Source organism: Aethalodelphis obliquidens, unplaced genomic scaffold (assembly GCF_003676395.1).
Source record: "Aethalodelphis obliquidens isolate GAN/ISIS:26980383/991018 unplaced genomic scaffold, ASM367639v1 scaffold16, whole genome shotgun sequence".
NCBI classification, from domain to species: domain Eukaryota; kingdom Metazoa; phylum Chordata; class Mammalia; order Artiodactyla; family Delphinidae; genus Aethalodelphis; species Aethalodelphis obliquidens.
Window position 1 is genome coordinate 28,166,382 of NW_020837960.1, and position 21,437 is coordinate 28,187,818.

The 21,437-nt window shown below is 42.7% G+C and overlaps 1 protein-coding gene across 3 annotated transcripts in view; it reads right to left on the bottom strand.

Moving 5' to 3' along the window:
- The window catches only part of MTUS2 (microtubule associated scaffold protein 2), a 317,696-nt gene that overhangs the window by 266,041 nt on the left and 30,218 nt on the right, over positions 1–21,437 (bottom strand). Inside the window, exon 3 of one of the 3 annotated variants that reach the window (XM_027116582.1) lies at positions 17,451–17,648. The exons of 1 other annotated variant lie outside the window; for it this stretch is intronic. In XM_027116582.1, coding sequence (XP_026972383.1) covers positions 17,451–17,648 — 198 coding nt within the window. The remainder of the gene's footprint in view (positions 1–17,450; positions 17,649–21,437) is intronic. One more of the 3 variants, XM_027116583.1, reaches the window with a different exon arrangement.

Consider the following 21,437-nt stretch of genomic DNA (forward strand, 5'->3'; position numbering starts at 1 on the left):
CGGATGTACAAAGCTCAGCCCTCACAGTGTGAATCCGGCACCAGATACCCACTGGTGTCCCCTGGTCTCCTGGAAGACACTTCGACAGAAAAGGCAAGACGCAGGAGCTGACGCATGAAACGCTGTCCTTGTGGAAATGGCATGGCGTGTGACAATCCAGGTGTTTATATTTTTCGTTGGAGTAGGTAGAAATGAAAACATTTAGATTGAACATTTCTTCTATCATTTTAAGCGATTATAAAATTAATGTTAGATGTGCTCCTGTTGACGGCAGTCACATGTTGCTTGGCAACCCCAAGTGCCTCTCGGGTTGAACTGCAAACTACTGGAGAAGCAACTCATTTTTAAACCGATGAAGCTGCTCAAGAAACTGAATGTGGTGCCTACCACACCCAGACCTCACGATGATACAGGATATTTACACGTAAGACGCTCCCACAACTGGATGTAACACCAGATGCCCCACTGGACCTACAAGCTTTCCTGAAGTCATCAAAATGACATCCTGGCCCACTTGATCCAGTTTTCTATTTCCTTCGTGGCTACTGTATCACTGGCTCTCACCAGATTCTTTTAAATTTATTTTTAAATTGTGGTCAAATATATATAACATAAAACTTACCATCTTAATAGTCTTCAGGTCTACAGTTCTGCGGCATCAGTACATCCAGCTGGTGCAACCATCACCACCATTCATCTCCAGAACTTTTCTCGTCTTGCAAAAATGAAACTCTACACCCATTCAACACTAACTCTCCACCCCCCCTCCCCCAGTCCCTGGCAAACCACATTCTATTCTGACTCTGATTTTTGAGTATTCTAGGTAGTCATATATATGGAATCATACAATATTTGTCCTGTCTTGTCTGGCGTATTTCATTTAGTATAATGTCCTCCAGGTTTTCCCATGTTGTAGCATACACCAGAATTCCTTTTTAAGGCTGATTAATATTCCATTATATGTATATACCACACTTTGCTTATCCATTCATCCGTCAATGGACATTTGGGTTGCTTCCACCTTTTGACTATTGTGAATGATGAGTGGTTCTATGAACATGAGTATACAAATATCTCTTCAAGACCATGCTTTCAATTCTGTGGGGTATATACCCAGAAATGGACTGCTGAATCATATGGTAATTCTGATTTTAATTTTTTTTTGCGTAACAGCCATACCGTTTTTCATAATGACTGCACCATTTTACATTCCTAATAGCAACGCACAGGGATTCCAGTTTCTACACATCCCCACCAACACTTATTTTATATTACTTTTAATAGTAACCATCAGTAAATGTTGTTAATAAGAAACATAATCATTAAATCTAAGTATGGTGAAAGGAAGCTAAAGAGATACTTATTAGAGAAGTTAAATCAATGAATAGTGATTGTAAGCTTGAATAAAATGTTCCAAGAACTGATAAGAGAATATAAAATGATAGGCTTTAAAAAAATGACCCATCCAAAGATCAAGGATAAAGAAAAGGAAATATGTATGTTAGAAATTATAGTAAATTTTATCTTTACCAGTTTTAAAGTTATTTCCAATTTTTAAACCTTTACTTAGCACCTAAAATAGAGCAGGCACAGAACTAGGCACTGGGAACACTGCAGACCCAGCAATGGAAAAGCTGATGGTCTAGCTGGAGGACAATCAGGTACTGGTCACAAAAGCTACACTTTTTTATTCCTTTGCTATATGGTATGTCCCTCTGACAGAGCTTAAAGGGACTGAAGGAAAGAAACAGTGATATGAGTGGAGACAGGAATTTGTTTAAAGTCACATTGTTTAGTTTCTTTTCTGTTTCTCATCATTGGGCAGATGTAAAGTTCAACTCCTGTAAGAGCCTCTACAAGTAATTAAATAGCTCTTGTTTTCAGAGCTGATTCTTTACCAATCTACCCATGTCCCTTCCTCAGCTAGACAGAGATTAACATGAGTGCAAGTACGAGAAGCCACTCTAGACAACATTGCAAAAACACGTCTTTTTGTCTCTATTAACAGATGCCACTGAGGAGGGAAAGAAAAGTAACCTAGATCCTCCCAAAGGAGCTGTGAATACGGGTGGGGAAAAGCTATGCCTTGCACGAAATAGCAGGAAAACATATTCTCCTTTTTAGTCATCAGCAAAAAGTGAGTGTGGCTGGTAGAGAAGGAAATGTAGCCCAGGCAGTGACAGGACCCACAGGGGTGAGGGCTGATCTAACAGTCCCCTTACTCATCACTCCTTCTGGGGAAATGTGCCCCCGCTCACTTCCACCAACACAAAGCCTTCTGTCCTTCAAGACCTACTGCATCTCAGCCCCTCCCTCTCCCTCCAATGAGCCTCATCTTCTCACCTAGGATGACTGTCCCAAACTCAGGGGCAGGGGCTTAACCCAGGGGCAACAGTAGAGCACAAATTTCTGCTCCGCACTGGGTTACATAATAAGTAGTCCTATTCATACTACATTTTATAGCCTTCAGCCTATTGCGAGCCTCAATTACATGCTCTCATTCTCACAATACAGTGGGGAACGAGGTTTGGAGAAGTGAAAGGGTGAGTGGGGCCTTGAACTATGACCTTCTCCATGAATTTCTGGGCTCTTTCCACACCCCTGCTTTAGCCTAAATACACCTTGTACAGAACTTCATTTTATTACCGTAGTTCTTTAAAAAATTCCCCATATTTATCTATATGATATTGCCTGTCCAAAATCAATATATATATAATTCCTTATATAAAATTAGTTTTCTAGAGAGAAGTCTTTTTTTAAAAAAAGAATAACAGAAGTATAAGCTCCTTAATGCCCAGACCCTCATCTTTAGCACGTATTTCTCCCTTGCTCCTCCAGCGCCCAGCACAGGACAAAAGCAATGGGCTATTAATGAATATCTCTGGAGTTTTTTCACTACTATATATAACATAGATCACCAACAAGGACCTACTGTATAGCACAGGGCACGTAACTCAGTATCCTGTAATAACCCATAATGGAAGAGAATGTAAAAAAAAGAATACCTATCTATCTATCTATCTATCTATCTATCTATATGTATAACTGAATCACTTTGCTGTACACCTGAAACTAACACAACATTGTAAATCAACAATATTTCAATATAAATTTTTAAGGTATTTCTGGAGTGTTTTGAATATGAGCATGATCGGAGATACACGCCTGACAACATCTGTCCAACTTATACTGACACCGTTTTCTTAGGGATGAGTGCGAGTTATTCCTTATAGCTGTCTCATAGAACATCTATATGGTTACCTCTTGAGAAGTAATAAAGAATTACGGGGAATTTTATCATCACTGAAAGAACACTCCCTCGAGAAAGAGCGAAAGATGGGAAATTGCAAACGTTCTCACACGGTTAGGGAAGTGATCCAGCGTTTCGTTCCACGTATTGTCTGTCCCATAACCTGACATAACTTATAAAAGAGGCTGTTATCAGTCTTTCCCAAAGACAAGCAGGTTCTGCTTTTTCTTGCTATATTAATTATTTTATACAGCCTCCTTTCATCTTTTGATTTTCGTCAGAATGTTGTAGAGATTACTGCTGCCCCACATTGATCTCGTTGCCAGAAGTAACTGAATTCAGTCGTGGAGGGGACTGTAATGCACACCAGACCCCAGGGGCACCGGGCCATCCTTAGGTGGTGGACTCCCCATTCACTTCCTACTGAAATTTAAACTCCTTCTCTGGTCTCTGATAACAATGGGACCATTAGCCATTTTTTCCCTTTCTTTTTATTCTTCTCTTCTCTTAAAAATGTGATATATTTCCATCTTCTTTTTTCTTCTCTCTTTTTCTTTTCTTCTCACTTCGCTCCCCATGCTTAGAAAATATAAGTGAGCAAACATATTTAAAAGTCTCCAATAATTCTAATTATTAACGTTAATGTAGAAAGAAATCTAGGCATTGATCTTTGTTTTTTCATTGAGATATAACTGACATATAACATTGTACAAGTTTTAGGTGTACAGCATAATAATTTGATATATGTATACACTGTGAAATGATCATCACAATAAATGTAGTTAGATCCATCAAAAGTCTCATACAGTTTTGTTTTTTTTTTACTTTAATTTTTTTATTGAAGTGTAGTTGGTTTACAATGTTGTGTTAGTTTCCGGTGTACAGCAAAGTGATTCAGTTACTATATATATATATATATATATATATATATATATAAACTGAATATATATATATATGCGCGCGTGCGCGCGCACACACACACACACACTTTTTCAGATTCTTTTCCATTATAGGTTATCACAAGATATTGAGTATACTCTCTGTGCTATTCAGTAGGTCCCTGTTGTTTATCTATTTTATATATAGAATAGTGTGTATATATAGAATAGTGTGTGTAATAGTGTGTTAATCCCAAACTCCTAGAGATTTTTTTTCTTCTGATGAGAACCTGTAAGATCAGCTCTCTTAGCAATATATAGAGATAGCATAATTTGTATGTCCTTCAATCATAACAAAGGAAAAATATATGGGAAACGGAAGGGGTCTTTCCTTACAGTTTCCGAATGAAAATGTAAGAAGGAACAAACTTGTGCCCTCGGGGCCCTGGACCCCCTGCGAACCTTCTGCTCACGAGTCTTGGGACCAAAGACACAGGATCCACAGAAGGCATGTCAGAAACCATGGTCCCACCCCTCACTTAAAAGGGAGGACACCGGAGGCCCACAGATATGTGTGACTTGTCCAAGATGACAGCCCAGGGCAGCATCTAGATCCGCATCCTCTGAACTCCCAGCTACCCTTCACTGCCCCCACCACCTCTCTTGGAGTCTGGGAATGAGCACAGGGTCCTGCCAGTCTCTGTGCTCAGCACACAACACTCGCACCTCCACCCTCCCTGTCTCTGGGGATCGCTCACACAGAACCGCAACCAGTACCGACCCACAGCTAACAGGCTCCCGTGTACTGCAGGCAGCTGGACTAGGCTTCCCGCAGATCCTCAGCAGAGGGAACGTCACGGGAAACTGCTAGATTCCAGTTGCTGCCAATTTGCATCATAGGAGCTCATTGATGGAATCGACCTACACGTGGAACAAGCATCCATTTCTCCAATAAACCCTCCTGGAGCGACACTCAGCGCCTCTCACCCTGGCGGGCATCATGGGATGAGGCGTCGGACTGATGCTCCAGCCCCGGGTTCATCACTAACTCAACCTGGGGTGGTGATGTCACCTCGACTTTCCTTACTTCCTCTCCTTTTTTGTAGAACGGTCACGATCACTGGGATGATACCTGAGGTGCCAGTGTGGACACTGTAGGCTTCCGTGATGGTAAAGCAAGGCTTCTGGCAGCAACAGACAGCTAAGGATACAGGAAGAAGGAAGATGGTGCAAGCACGAAGATGCCCAAGGCATAGAAAGGACCAGCCGGAGGGAACTGACATTTCCTGGACAGGTAATCAGTCACCAGCCAGTGAGCACATATATTCCTCAACTGAAATAAAAACTAGGAAGAACTGGACTGTTTCTTGTGCTCTTTCAGAGCCACTGTTGGACACAAACTAATAACACCTGCTTGAAACAACACCTGCTCCTTGACCTCTGGCTTAATTGGCGTATCTGTTCAGTGAAACCACTGTGACAGGTCCATCCAGGCTCATTTGCTTTCATCAGCAAACCTCACTGGTGGGGCTTCCCTGGTGGCACAGTGGTTGAGAGTCCGCCTGACGAGGCAGAGGACACGGGTTCGTGCCCCGGTCCGGGAAGATCCCACATGCCGCGGAGCGGCTGGGCCCGTGAGCCATGGCCGCTGAGCCTGCACGTCCGGAGCCCGTGCTCCGCAACGGGAGAGGCCACAGCAGTGAGAGACCCGCGTACAGCAAAAACAAAAACAAAAACAAACAAAAAAAAAACCTCACTGGTGGCAACAGAAGTCTCCTGTGTAGGCACCGACTTTAGAGGCAAACCTCGGGGCTAACGGCACCCGAGATGTGTTGGCATTTTTCATTTTCTATTCGAAGGGGTGAGAGTAAATGGGTGATGGCAGTTAACAGCTGAGGCTGTCTGCTTGTCATCTCCCTGCCACACACAGTTTCTAATAAAGAGGGCTAGGGAAAAGATTCGAGCCTTGGATTTCTGTGACAGGGGCCATGGTAGGAGATGCTGGGGTGGCCGTTTCCCATCACATTTATTTGTGGCAAGGGCAAGAGGTCGAGGTGGGGACACTTCATTGTGACTTTTGGCAAAGTTGTAGTAAGGTCGTATGCATACACACATACGTCCAAAACACACACACACACACACACACACACACACACACGTCACACGTACAGGAATGGAGTGAGGATCCCTGCGTTGCTGCTGTCACAATTTAGGAGCCAACCCTAAAGGCTGACGAGAGGGTGTGGCAGAGGGACCAGCAGAGGTGGAAGAGAGCAGGGCAACCCTCCTGCGGCTCTGAGAGCTGCAGGTGGCCCTCCGCTGCCACGCCAGTGGCAACAATGACGGCCCTTGCCTGCTCAGGCCAGGGCTGCGTGTGCTCAACCCAAGTCCCTCCCAGGGCAGCAGGCAGGGAGATGCAAAATCTGTGTGTACAGCACCCGCGTTTCTGCTGGAGAAATCCACGACCCATGTTAAGACGTTACGTAAGAAAAAGGGTTGTGAAGTATCTCATTCTTTGCCCTCAGCAACCCCAATACACAGAAAAAGGACAAAGCACTCCACACAGATGTAGAAAACTAACATGGCTACCAGGGCGGAAGGGGGGAGGGATAAATTGGGAGACTGGGATTGACGTATACACACTACTATATATAAAAAAGATAACTAATAAGAACCTACTACATAGCACAGGGAACTCTACTCAATACTCTGTAATGACCTATATGGGAAGAGAATCTATACATATGTATATGCATAGCTGATTCACTCTGCTGTGCACCTGAAACTAATACAACATTGTAAATCAACTATACTCTGATAAGAATTAAAAAAAGAACAAAGCACTCAAATTAGGGAAAACATCACGGGCACAGTGAGGAAGTGCTCTCATGTGGAAAAGAAAGTGGACTGAGGGAATTTTCTGGAACTTATGGGAAGAAGTAACCCTCCTTACCAAGACTGACAAAACTCTTCCTTTGGGGTCAACTTGAAATTAGCACATAAATGGAACCAGAGACTAAGGCCTGTTATACGAAAGTGACATCGCAGCATCTTAGCTGTACTGGGAGAAGGTTCTCACCAGTTCCTTAGGGAGGAAGAACTAGACCTTTAGATCAGAACCTACCACTTACAATCTAAACTGACTGCATATATTTAGAGTAAAAATAATACACAGTAAGTGTATCTAATTCTACCACATGGGTTTAATTATTCTCACGTACCCCTATCGTCTTCACGAAGTCCTGACCTGCTTGACAAGCAGATCTCTGAACTGAACCCCATGCAGCCCCCCACGTAGCGACACTGGGGTCAGCCAGCCAGGTGTGGGGGTGGGCTTGAGGGAGGTGGGCTCACGTTTACCTACGCCTGAGTGTGCTCCCCCAGTTCTGTGAGTGGCCCCCTCACCCTTCCTGTCACCCCACCCTCTCAGGCGCTCTTGCCCTCTCGGTTCTGACACTTTTCCATCTGGTCCTTTCTTTCCGTGCCCACTGCTGACACCTACTTCAGGCTCCCACCAACCCTCGCCTCCCAGTCGCTGCCTGTTATGGGAGCCAAAGAACCCTCTGACATCACCATTAATTGATTTTCTCTCTCATCAAAAGCAAAAGGAATTACTGATCTGTGCTGCCCCATCTGCTGCCTTAAGGAAGACCCTGCAAGGATCTCTAGGAACCTTCCCAGATGATAGACTGTGCGTATTACAGCAATGTAAGAAAGCACGTACTGTTGGTCAAGTTCCCAGGAGAAGTCAGTATGAGTCTGGAAGTCATGCACCTCCCTGTCTCTGTTCTGATGCTGGACCAATAATCCAAGATGCTCAGCGTTAGGCAAAGGGCCGGAGCAAGGTGACTTCTAAGGTGTGACTTGTTATATTTTATAGGAAAAAATCAGGGCAGTAAAACTTTTGAGCTGTTCTCTGTCTGTTAGTGTCCTGAAAGGTCCATCTCATATGACAGGAGAAGAATAACAAAATAAGGTCAGGCCAAGACGGGAAGAATCCCTAATTTTGGCAGAACTGAGACCTCTCACTCTCTGTCTCTCTTCTCCAAACGAATGAACTTACATTTTACCATATTAATGTTTCTCAAATACGATTCTGATCATTCACCACTGAAGAACCATAAATGATTCCACACATTGATAGAATTCAGCCACAAGGTGCCAGCTCTGAGAGCCAAAAGTGGTCAATTCATTTAATTCGATACCTTCCAACTTTTATAATAAAAGTCTGAGTCCACTGAGGTTAACTGACTTTCCCAAAGATTATTCTATTACCATAAATGCTGATTTTATTACATATTATGCATGCAAGTGTGGCATATTTCTTACCTCAGTTCATAGTTCAAAGCATCCTTTCTTCATAAAATACCTTGAATATGCTAAAACATGCAAGAATACGGCACTATTAACCTTTTGAAGGGCTATGTGACTTCTAACAGTTTTGCTCACATATCTGATTCAAAATGGATAAACTAGGTGTTACTTAAGCAATAAAGAAAATATTTTCACTTACAGGCAACACCGAATAACACCCAGAAGAACTCATTCTGATGTGAGTGTATGAAGGAAGCAAAGAAAGGGAAAAAAGAAGGAATTGAATGTGTGGGAATCACTGGGAAAATTAACAGCGAGATTCAGTGAAAATGATTCTGTTTTTTTCCTTACAAAGAATACTTTACCTAATTACAGATACCAGGGAAATAGGTATTTAAATCCACCAGTGGCATGTGTTTGACTTCCTCATTTCCAGAGAAAATCAGGAGCTTATTTTGGGTTTTGTTCTCACTATTCTCTTTTCCCCACATACCCAAATCAGGTTGAGATAGCCAACAGAGTAAAACCCTAGTACAATGGAAATTAGACTCTAGCAAAATGAGAAGCTGTGTGAAGCCCTTTTCACACTGCAAAATCAAATGTTCCCATTTGTTTCCTGCAGACATTAGAGGCACAGAAATAAAAATCAGATCCAACTCTCAGTTTCTATTTTGAGCAGAGGTTTTAAAAGCCATCAGCTTAGATTAATGTGCTATGTATTAGTCACCTTGCATAAATACATTTCATTTAAAGGGAGCCCAACTGAATGTACTCTCTTAAATGATAACATGCTAAGGGCATGGCAGAGCCCTTTTAGATAAAGAGATAAAAACATGACTTTCCCTGCCTATGTTTTATAAATAGCCAAACAACCAGAAGCTTGTAGCCCAAAAGTAAGAGACGCCCATGAAAATCAAGAGATGAACTTCTAGAACTGCCACCTTACGGTTTCATGAATGACGCACGTTTTAGTTTAACGCTCAGAAAGGCATTCACCGTACATGAGAGAGTTGATGATAACAACTGTGAAATGGAGTGAACGTCGACTCCCTGACCTAGATGTTATCAATACCAGTTTCTTCAACCCACACCAGACATGGTTAATCCACCACGGAGTTTTTCCATCTGAGCTTTTAAATCTCTCCCAACAGAGAACTTTCTGCATGTGGGAAATGGATGGAAACAGCCACTGGAACATTATTATTATTATTGTGCAAGGCCCTGTTTGCATACATTAATTCCATTTAATGTTCTCATCAATCCTACAGTGGCTTTTGACATTACTTATTAGTAGTAATATTATTATTATTTTACAATGAGAAAGTAGAGGCACAGAGAGAGTAAGTAACTTGCCCAAAGTCACAGAACTAGCTAGTGGCAGAGGCAGGATGCAAACCCAGCAGTGCACTTGCAGAGACCACATTCTTCACCACTATGCTATACTGACTCTTTTTATTTTTAAGGATGTCACTTTATTTTATTTATTTATATTTTGTAACATCTTTATTGGCGTGTAATTGCTTTACAATGGCGTGTTGGTTTCTGCCTTACAACAAAGTCAATCAGCTATACATATACATATATCCCCATATCTCCTCCCTCTTGTATCTCTCTCCCACCCTCCCTATCCCACCCCTCTAGGTTCGGTGCTGATCTCCCTGTGCTATGCTTGGAATGTAAAAAAAAAAAAAAAAAAAATGGTTCTGGAGAACCTAGGGGCAGGACAAGAATATACTGACTCTTAAGAAAGGAAAACCAAAACCAATACAGAGAGAAGATGGGATTTTAACCTTCTTCCACGGAAGGTTAAATAAAAATGGAAATTTTCAAACATACCAAAAAAAAAAAAAAAAAAAAACCCCAAACCGGGAAGTAAATAGTGCAATGAACCCTCAGAGTTCCATCATCCAGCTTCAAGGATTATCAAACTTTTGTCTAACTTTCCTTATCTATACTGCCCCCCCTCCAGGTTTGTTTTGTTCTTTTCTTTGCTGGATTATTTTACAGCAAATCCAGACCATCTGTCATTACCTAGAAGCAGAGTGGAATAATTAGATCTGAAGATATAACGCAGTAGGGCTGAGACAGCCCAAGGGGACTTGAGGGGCGTGGGGTCAGGACGGGCAGGTGCTCCGTCCTTCGGGTTCCTCCTCCCCTTACCCCTCCCCAACGCTGTGCCATCTCCAGCCACAGCCCCCTCACAGCTCCCTGCAGGATGCACTTGGATACCCCATCTCCCCACCAGACACTAACTACACAGGGTGTCCTGGCCCCAGCACTGAGTTCCATGCTCACCCCATAACAGATGCTGCAAGACTTCAGGACTGGGGAAGGGCAAGTAGACAACCCGATCTTCACAAAACAAGACAAGCCCCCCAAATGAGGCAGTTCAATTAGACATTACGTTTACTACATACAAAACTATTATCATCCCAATTCCAGTTTATCTTACTTTCAACCGTTTAATGGTCAGTTTTCTTTGAAACAAAACAAAACACATTACGCTCTAACCTTATCTCTGGGTAGACGTGATCAGTGTCCAAGTGTTTTGAAAAGGAATGTACAAGGACATCAATAAGGCTCAATCTCAAATAGGCAATAGCTTCTCTGAAATTTAACCTCACAGGTCCCATTCAGCTCCTTTTTCCATGAATAAAAAATGACTCCCTCTTCGCCAATGGAACATGAGACAGGTTGATGGCTGTTTCGGTAAGAGTTATTAATAATGCTTCTTGTCGACTCTCATTTATTTATTTTTATTTATTTATTTTTGGCTGCATTGGGTCTTCATTGCTGCACGTGGGGGCTACTCTTCACTGCGGTACGCGGGCTTCTCTTTGCTGTGGCTTCTCTTGTTGCGGAGCACAGGCTCTAGGCACACAGGCTTCAGTAGTTGTGGCGCACGGGCTTAGTTGCTCCCCGGCATGTGCGATCCTGCTGGACCAGGGCCGGAACCCGTGTCTCCTGCATTGGCAGGTGGATTCCTAACCACTGCACCACCCGGGAAGCCCTCTTATCTTATTTAGAATGCATGTCAGTTACAGAAAATCAAACATGTCATGTATGTAGAAGAATTCTATAGTGTTCATAAGCATAAACGCTGAAATGAACATGCAAAAAGCTTTCATATTAACCTTCACTTTCACTGACTAACTTCCAAAATGGTTAGTGATTTCCACTTCAGATCATTATCTCCAGAACCCAAATTTTATTCAATAATTAAAAGACCACCTACCTATTTATTTTAAGTATGAAAATAAGAACTATAGCTCTAGAATTTAATGAGAATATCCGGTCTCTCTAAATTGAGATGTCTAATTGGAAACTTTGCAATTCTCTCATGAAAAGCCTCAACAGTTGGGTTTTAGCCTAATTCTTTTAAAATGGCTAATTACATGCAAGGAGATATATAAGATCTTAGACATCTGTGAGACTAGTAGGTCAGTCCACATAACGATTTAGCTCTGAATATAATTATACTACAAATAACCTATTATCTTTTCCATGCTTTGAGTTGTATAAATTATCTATGGGTACACCACAGTCAATGGAAGCAACAGTTTAGAGATAATTGAGGTAATTTAGAAAAGTGTGAGAACCACAGTGATGGAACTTCAACTATCAAGACATATGAAAGTCCTAATAGACTGAAAATGTGTTCCTGGTACAAAATACTTCTGAAAGTTGCCCAAGTTCCTCTCTCAAAGGTCTCTCTTGGGCTTCCCTGGTGGCGCAGTGGTTGAGAGTCCACCTGCCGATGCAGGGGACACGGGTTCGTGCCCCGGTCCGGGAGGATCCCACATGCTGCGGAGCGGCTGGGCCCGTGAGCCATGGCCGCTGGGCCTGCGCGTCCGGAGCCTGTGCTCCGCAACGGGAGAGGCCGCAACAGTGAGAGGCCCGCGTACCGCAAAAAAAAAAAAAAAAAGAAAAGTCTCTCTTGTCCTATACCCTCACATATGAGAAAATCTTTCCACTGGGAGAGAATTTCTCTTGAAATTCTACTAGTGGAAAGCCCATGCTAGGTAGTGTGAGGTATACTAAAATTATTAAGAGACATACCCTGTATCCTCAAAGAGCTGACAGTCCACAGGGGAGACAGGACATAAAAACAAATAACTATACCAAGATGGTATGTGATAAGCCACAAAAGTGATACAAGCAAGAGGCAGTGGGAGTTCCTAGTAGGAAGGACCACTTTAGGTTCACAAATGAAGGAAGGCTTCTTAGAGGAAATGGTATTTGAATCACACTGAAAATGACTGAATCCACAGAGGGATCTGTGGGAAGGGAGAGCATTCTAGAAATGAATAGTTTAAACCAAGACCCAAAGGCAGAAAAGCACAAAGCCCTCAGAGAAAAATGGGAACAGCTCTCGTTGTCTGGTTGAGGGTGTATGTCAGGGGACTGGGTGAGGGAAAGGTGAGAAGGGGGCTAAGCAAGTCATGGAGGGCCTGTAACTTCTGGAAAGCAGTGGAAGTGAGTACAGGGACACATGGAGCATTCCCAACAGGCTCAAAAGAAAATTGTCTATAGGACCATGTGCCTGTGGATTAGAGAGTGAGGATGTACTGGGAATAGTTCAGGTGACATAGATTTAAACAAAGATGAGGAGGAGAAAAGAAAGAGGATAGAGTAAATGTAAGAAAGAACTGATCAGATTTGATCACTGAATACAAAGGAAGGCAAAAAAGAAAAAAAAAATGGTGAGCGGTAACGGCTGATTTTAAAATTTCCAGCCTCCGTAGACAGGAGATCATAGATGTCATTACATCATAGAGCAACTATGAGAGGCGGCGTCACTTTGGAAAAGATAACGGAAGATTCATTTTGAGGGAAACGTTTAGTTTGAGGTGACTTGAGTCACCCAGCTGGAGATATCTGACAGGTCATTTGAAATGTAGATGAGAAGTTCTGGAGAGAAGTTGGGGCTGGAGATAGGGATTTGGTACCGCGTCCGAAGTGCTAAGAGCTGAAACTGTGGAAAAGAGGACCAAGGGGAAGATGGCAGCATTGGGATAGATGCATTCTGAGGACAGACCCTGGGGACCTCAAACACTGGACTTCAGCACCAAGGAGACAGACCCCACCATGATGAACCAGCAAAGCTGCATCAGAAATGGCAACCCCTTGGCTTCCGGAGGTTTTCTGGATGTACCAACAGCTCCTCCCAAAGGATCTCCTAGGTAGAGCCCACCTCTACCTCCCCAAATACCGCCCAGGTCACAACCCCCTCTGAGAAACTCCCTGATCACCCTGAACAGAAATGAAGCCTCCACCCCAACTCATTTAGAAGGCTGTCGGCACATATATCCATGCAACATGATTATTTATACCGATGTCAGTCTCTCTGTCCACATCCAGCTCTATCCCTACATCTCTAAACATTCTACTACTTTCCTGCACCAGAACAAGAAACAACAGAAAATCCTTCAGATTTCTTTTTTATTTCTCCTTTCAAGTTCTTTGTCTCATGATTTCTGGTCTCAGTTCACCGCACAAAGAAAACATGAGAATATTGCAGAGAGAAAAAGAGGAGGAGAAACTGGAAAGGACAGCTGCAAAGGCCACCTTCTTCATGTTCTTTTCTGATAGATATTTTCTGTTTCTTGAGCACCAATAGGTTAGGTGTTATTCAGAGTCCACAATGAGAGATGATCCTCCACATAAATTATTCTATCCTTGTGTGATATGATCTATTTTCACTAATGATTAATTCATGAAACCCTAAGTCTTCCTATTTCCCTTCCCACACACACACTCTCCCAAAGGTTTTAACTTTAAATTATACCTCCTTACCCACCAGAAAAATCAAGTCTATAAGCCTAACTGCTGGTTAATTTGACAACTAGGTATACTTTGGGCTATAGTTTGTTACCAACACTAAATTACACTGTAATTGTTTTTCTCCAAATTTCTATTGCCTGAAGCATATTGGAGAATTTTTTAAATGATGAGCTACATATTAGGTCAGACCTGCTCAAATACTGTGATTTTAAGCTTAAATTTAAGTTTTAAGGTAGAGAATTACTTTTTTCCTGTTCACTTTCAATCTTAAAAAAGCTGTGGGTCACGACGTAATGTCATTTGAAATTTTATTTGAGGTTCGAAATGGGCCAACCTCATAACCTCTACGTGATGAACCTGTACAGGAGTGAAGGGAGGGTGATGTCCTGCAGCACAATGAGGATAAAGGTTGCGTGTTAATCCAGAGAAACTGAGCCGCTAGCAAGAAATTTCAGGGAGGCAGCCTGAACCCACAAGGAGCACGGCCTCACCATGCGAGCTGCTCACCAAACAGCTGGCTTCTTCACATGATGGAAGGTTCCCCATCACCTGAAGCGAGTACACACCTGGGAAGGGGTGGGGCAGGGACAGGTGGGTTGGGCCTGAAGGGCCTCTCAAGGCAACTCAACTCTAAGATTTGCTTCACTAATAGAAAGAAATGACGTCACATCATGCGTGTGTCGTTACCATACATGGCAGCTTTGAGAACTAAACAGAGGAAGAGGAATACTCCCTCCTGCTCCCAGGATGGGAGCAGGTCATTCTGATCTCAGTTCGCTCAGCTATAAAATGCAGGGGCGGACAGGATGCTAAAATATCCTCAGGTTCTAAGGACCTACAGACGATTCCTTTCCCTGTGTCGGCCCCATTTGCCAAAGCCTCGTGGAAAAGGTCAGAAAACACAGCAGGGCACTCGCCTTGGGAAGCCCTTGCCCAGCGGGGTTGAATGAACGGTGCAGAGCCTGAGCCCGGGGTGGAGGGTAGACTCCAAATGGAACAGCTGAGACCCGCACTCAGGGGGCTCCCAGGCCCCCCTCTACAGCGTCACTTGCCCATCTGGACCCAGGAAAACAGCACAGAAAAGTCGCAGCTAAGCCAAGGTGGCCCACAAAACACTAGTCGGTTCACAATGAATCACTTAAAAGTGTCCCCCACACAGCATTCACAGTCACGTGGACGCTGTCAGACTGTTTATAGGCACGTGAGTGTCTAAAATCATGAGTCGCACATTTGCAAATAGTTCCTCATTGTAATCATGTTTCAGATTTTGAGGCAATCTGTGGTGCAATCCCTTTTTACAGTAATATTCCTAAAATGAACCCTAAGTAGTGTCTAAAGAAAGACAAGACAAGGAACAAAAAAGGAACCAACTCTGACATCATGTTAGCTGTTTCCATGAGCTAAACTGGCAGCATTTGCTCCTAGGATTTGTCTAAGAACTTTCAGCTCTTGCAAGAGCTTCGTCTTTTACTTAATCCTGGTCATCAAAGCATCATTTATTTGCTAAAGAACAGGAACAGGAGTTTTCTTGACCTTAAGTCTGGTAACAAGCATAAGCATAATGGTTAACGGCACTAAGACATCGATTCAAACATGGGCGAAGTTTTTCTGTGATTTACTGGTGAAGGACAAATTTTATATATAGTTAGGTGGCAAATAATTACAGATCGATTCTAACATATTGCATTTGAGAAACAGAAAACAGTTCTGAATAGAGTAAATAGTTCTTTTCCTATGAAATCTTTAAACCAGGAGTTACTTTCTCTGGCACATAACAGCTCTTATCTCGGCTGCTCAGGGAGTCCCCAGCTAGTATGCTTTGAAGCACAGGTGAGAAGAAATGCCCTAAGCACACCTGGAATTATTCCGTCCACACCTGTCAGCTCTCCTTTTGAAAAAGTGGCTGCCGTGGGGACATGCCTCAGGTCACCTTGAGGTTCATTTTTTTTAAGAAATCAGAATCTTAACTCCTTCCTTGGAAAGATACATACCATGAGATTTTTTATCATTCATGCTCCATCTAAAACAGAAGCATGCCGCTGAGAATTTCACTCCTAAAAATGATGACAAATCGTCACTCCTCTATTTCAAAACCTTCAGACTGTTAACACGCACACACATATCGAAAAATTAAGAGTTACGCGTTTGCAAATTTGAGACTGGCACTGTGCCATGATGCAATCCCTAATTCCAGTGGGGTTTCTAAAATGATCCCCATATGAAAGTAGGTCTGAGACACAGCACCTTCAGGAAATCAAGTGAACCAAGAACCTCTCAGAAATGCTTACAAATATGTCGAGATGCATTACTTTTAGGAATAACCAGGTAGACTAAAATTTAGAACTACAGAGGTACAAATGTTCCACCCATGAGCTCTATAAAGCCGAGAAAGGATAGGGAAAAAACAAGCTTGGAGAGAGGAAATTGAAAAACATAATACAAAATCAATCTTATTCTCAATTTCTCTTCCTCTTCCCCTTCCCCCTTCCCGTCTTTCACTCTGTCTCTATCTCTTATTCCAACTTTATTCAACTACTATAATCCCTTCAAGACAGCTTTCCACATGAAAACTGCTTAGATTTCCCTGGCAAATTCTTACTACCCAACATCTGAGGTGTCATGGCTTCAGATCCAGTAACAATGACTTTGAAGTCGATGAGGCTGAGATGGGGTTTGGTCCTCAAAGGCTCAGCCCAAATGGGGCAGCCTTGGGTCTTCTTTAGGGACAGCAGCTGATACGACGTGCTCGGACGCTATTAATTCATACTTTAAAATGCAGCTTACAACACCAGTGTCAGGAACCAGGCCTGGAGTGACACCATCTCAGCTAACAGGGACCTTCCTGGGCACAGACTAGAAGAAGCTCCGCTGGGCTTCCCTATTTTTAACATCGTTTAATGAACTTTTAGAAATCAAGAGCTCCACCAATATGAAGGCATGACAGGTAATCACAGGTGACTAAAATGATTTTCCCACTAATATTTCATGTCTTTTTCTGGCACATTAACTCCCCATAACTTAGAAAACGGTAGTGCCAAACAGGCTTTTATTTTTCTTCAGCAGATTATCTTTAAAGTCCCAACAATGGGAGATTAAGGTAGTCAACCCAAATTCTTAGTTAAACGCAAAGAAAATGCAACCCTGTTGTACCCACACGCTGATTCGCCCTCTGCTGGTCCTGCCTGTCTGGGATGCAAGCCCGCCCACCCGTCCACCCCACTTACGGTTGGCCAGCCGGCTGGGCTCGGGCTGGGCGCTGTCCGCTGACTGGGTGCTGGACACCGAGGACACGCTGGAGCTCCGGACGAAGCCAAAGGCCGCCAGCTTGGCTGCCGGGAGGCGCGAGTAGCCAGGAGGACGAAGTCCAGATTTGGGTAGGTTGGATTTTGCAGCATTTGAACCGGAAGGTTTCTTTAAATCTGCTAAAATGAACCCAAGCCAGAAAAAAAATCTCAGTTGATAGCAAGATAGAGAAGAGACAGATTGTGAATATTAACCCAGATCTAGCATAAACAGACCACAATTACTCTTGCACCGTCTGATTCAACACATTCACAAAGGCGTCTTTATGAGAAAGGCCCCTCACTGCGGGCCAGGTGCTAAGAGGAGGAGAGACAGCAGGCAGACGAGACCAGAACAGACAACTCACCCTACAATATGGCCATAAAGAAAGGTATAAAGTACTTAGGGGGCTGAATGGAATGAGGACACATACTGTTGCAGGTCACCCTAGAATTGTGAAGCTGAGATACACCTTGCTTCTGACATATGATGAGTGAAGAACCCTTGTGGCCAAACATCAGCAATTATAAACTGTATGTAATAAGTCACGGAGACACATACAAAGAATCATTTAGTGGTGGCAGGAACGAGGTGAAAGAGCACAAACTGTGTAGCTGGCTGAAATCTAGTCTCTACCAATTACTACTGTGTAATCTCAGGCACTTGACCTAACACTAAGAACCACAGTTTCCTCCCGTGGAAGGAACAGGGTTGATAAAACTGGCCTGGAAGTGTTAGTGTAAGTACTACTGCTTGTAACACAGAACTTGATAGGTGCTTAAACTGAAGCTAGGTTTCATTCTCTCCTTTTTCCATTATCTGTTTTTATGTTAGTCTAAACTTCAAAATTAGTTCCCAGATACGTGCAAAGCCAGCTAATTTGAAATAATAAAACATCATTATAAGTGCATGATCTCAGCACTCCCGTGTCTGAGCCGGGCTCCATGCATAGCTACTGTGACGATCGTCCCAACCCTATGAGAATTCTCTCAATATCAGATAGAACCAGAACATTATCAACACGCAACTGCTCGTTTTTTATAAATTCATTTATTTTATTTATTTATTTTTGGCTGCGTTCGGTCTTCGTTGCCGCACGCGGGCCTTCTCTAGTTGCGGCGAGCGGGGGCTACTTTTCGTTGCAGTGCGCGGGCTTCTCATTGCGGTGGCTTCTCTTGTTGCGGAGCACGGGCTCTAGGCACGTGGGTTTCACTAGCTGTGGTGCACGGGCTCAGTAGTTGTGGCTCACGGGCTGTTGAGCGCGGGCTCAGTAGTTGTGGCACACGGGCTTAGTTGCTCTGCGGCATGTGGGATCTTCGTGGACCAGGGCTCGAACCCGTGTCCCCTGCATTGGCAGGTGGATTCTTAACCACTGCGCCACCAGGGAAGCCCACAAATGCTCTTTAATATGACATTTAAAAGGAAAAAGGGCCAAGCGTCCTGCTATTCTGTATAATTGTCCTAGTCGAGCCATTTAACAACTTTCACTGCAGCCACATCTACTGTGAGTGCTTGTTCTTACACTACAGTCAGGCAACTCTTCATTATCTACTGAAAGCTCCACCAGGTTGCAGATTAAAATTAAAATGGGCTATCTGTAAAAAAAATTCAAGGTCTAAAAAATCAGTGAAGAGTCTACATATTAGAAAGCATCTATGTGTGGAAATACATCAAGAACCAACAGATGCCAGGCTGGGCCTGCAGTGCCCTTTCCTCTAGCAGCAGCTCCCCCGAGAGTGAGGCCACGGTCACTCGTATGTCCAGGTGATGGCAGAATCTGTACAACTGTGGTTTCCTGACGTCTAGGTCAGGACTAGGAAGGGGAGGAATCAGGTGAGTGCAAAGGGAAGAGGGGACAGGGAGCTGGTGCTGCGAATATTCCCAACTCAGGTCTGTTCTAACGCTTGGAAAAAAAATGTTCAACTAGGACAAAGAAGAAATAATCACTGTTTAACGAGTAATATTGGCCCCTTTGTATCAGAAAGTAAATGTCATGTCAATGCCTTAGAATTATTGTTCTCTGCTTCTCTAAAAGACATAAAGTTATATGAAGTAATAACTAAAAATATGTATTACTGGGTTTGTAACAGACATGGATGTAAAAAGGAGAAAGATGGAATAGAGCTAAATAGGAGTAACATTTCTGTATCCCACTGACATTAGTATAAATATTACGTAGATTCTGATAATTTAAGATGATATGGTAAGCCCTAGAGCAATCAGTAAGAAGATAACTCAAAAAAATATAGTGAAAAAAATCACTAAAGGAATTAAAATGCTACCTTGGAAAATACTTACTCAGTGCAAGAGAAAGCAGTAATGAGTAGAGAAACAAAAAAGACATGAGGCAGACAGAAAACAAATAGCAAAATAGCGCATGTAAATCCAACTACATCAACAGTAACATTAAACGTGAATGTACCAACCAATCCAGTCATAAGGCAGAGACTGACAGACTGGATGAAAAACAAGACTGAAACATATGCTGTCTGCTGGACAGACATTTTAGATTCAAACATACAATTAGTTTAAAAGCAGAAGGATGGGAAAAGACATATCATGCAAAGAACAACCAGCAGAAAGCTGGAGTGGCTATACTGATGGCAGAAAAAACACACTTCACAACAAGAAAGAGATAAAGAGGGATATTTTATCATGATCCAAAGTCAGTAAATCAGGCAGATACAGCGGCTGTAAATATATATACATCTAAAACAGGTCCCAAAATACACAAAGCAAAAGCTTACAGAATTGACAGGAGAAATAAACAATTCAAAATAATATTTGGAGACTTTAATACCCCACTTTCAATGATGGAACAACTAAGCAGAAGATCAACAAGGCAACAGAAGACAAACACTATAAACCAACGAGACCTACAGACATGTATAAAACACTCCACCCAACAGCAGCAGAATATACATGCTTCTCAAGTGTACACAGAACCTTCTCCAGGATAAACTAAATATTAGGCTATAAAATAAGCATCATTAAATTTAAAAAGATTGAAATGATACAAGTGCATTCCTTTCCTGTTTCTTTTCTGTTTTTTGCTTGTTTCTGTTTTTTCATCTAACGTTCCAACGAACGTTCAGCCCTGCAATACACACAGATTCAGTACTTTCATTGCTGAGACAGTTTATGGTCATTGCCAATCTACCATTGTCCAACTTACCCTCCCTGACCTTTAACAGCAGAATTAGGGCCCAGCAATACCTTGGCAGAGACAGGTGCTGGTGACATAATCAAGTAGCATCAAGGTCTGAATATATAGGAGATGAGACTCTGTAACAAAGTAATGACACCATTTTTCTTGTACCTGGTTTTGGAACACATTGCTATTGACTGTACTGTGTATTTGAAATCAAAATTGTCCATCACAACTCTGCTCCTCTGAGCTAGTCCTACCCATTCACATTCATTATGCACAGCAACTGGAAAGAAAAGCCATAAGAAATTCACCTCCATTTGACAACATATTAAGATCCTTGTGGGTTGCACTACCATCAACTACATTCGGCAAATTCCTGCTCCCTGGATTTCTGCCCATTTTTGAATCCTGCCCCTGTCTCCTTAAACATGTCACCTGTGATTCCCTGATACTCCCTATCCCTTCTCAAAGGACTATGGTTGACTCAGCTCTGTAGACCCCCTTCTCTGTAGATGCCTGATATCAAGCCTGTTCAGCCTAGTCAAGTTGACTTTAGCCTTACAAGGGTTATCTATGATTTATTTCCATGCTTGGGTTACACAGGACTGAATTAGTTTCTAAGTACAAGCTCTAATTCTCTGCAGAAGTGAAATGTTAATGGATTTAAGTGGTGTTAACACAACTCTAAACACACGATAAAATTTCATAGAACTAAATATACATGTACAAACACACACACACACACACACACACACACACACACACACACACACACACA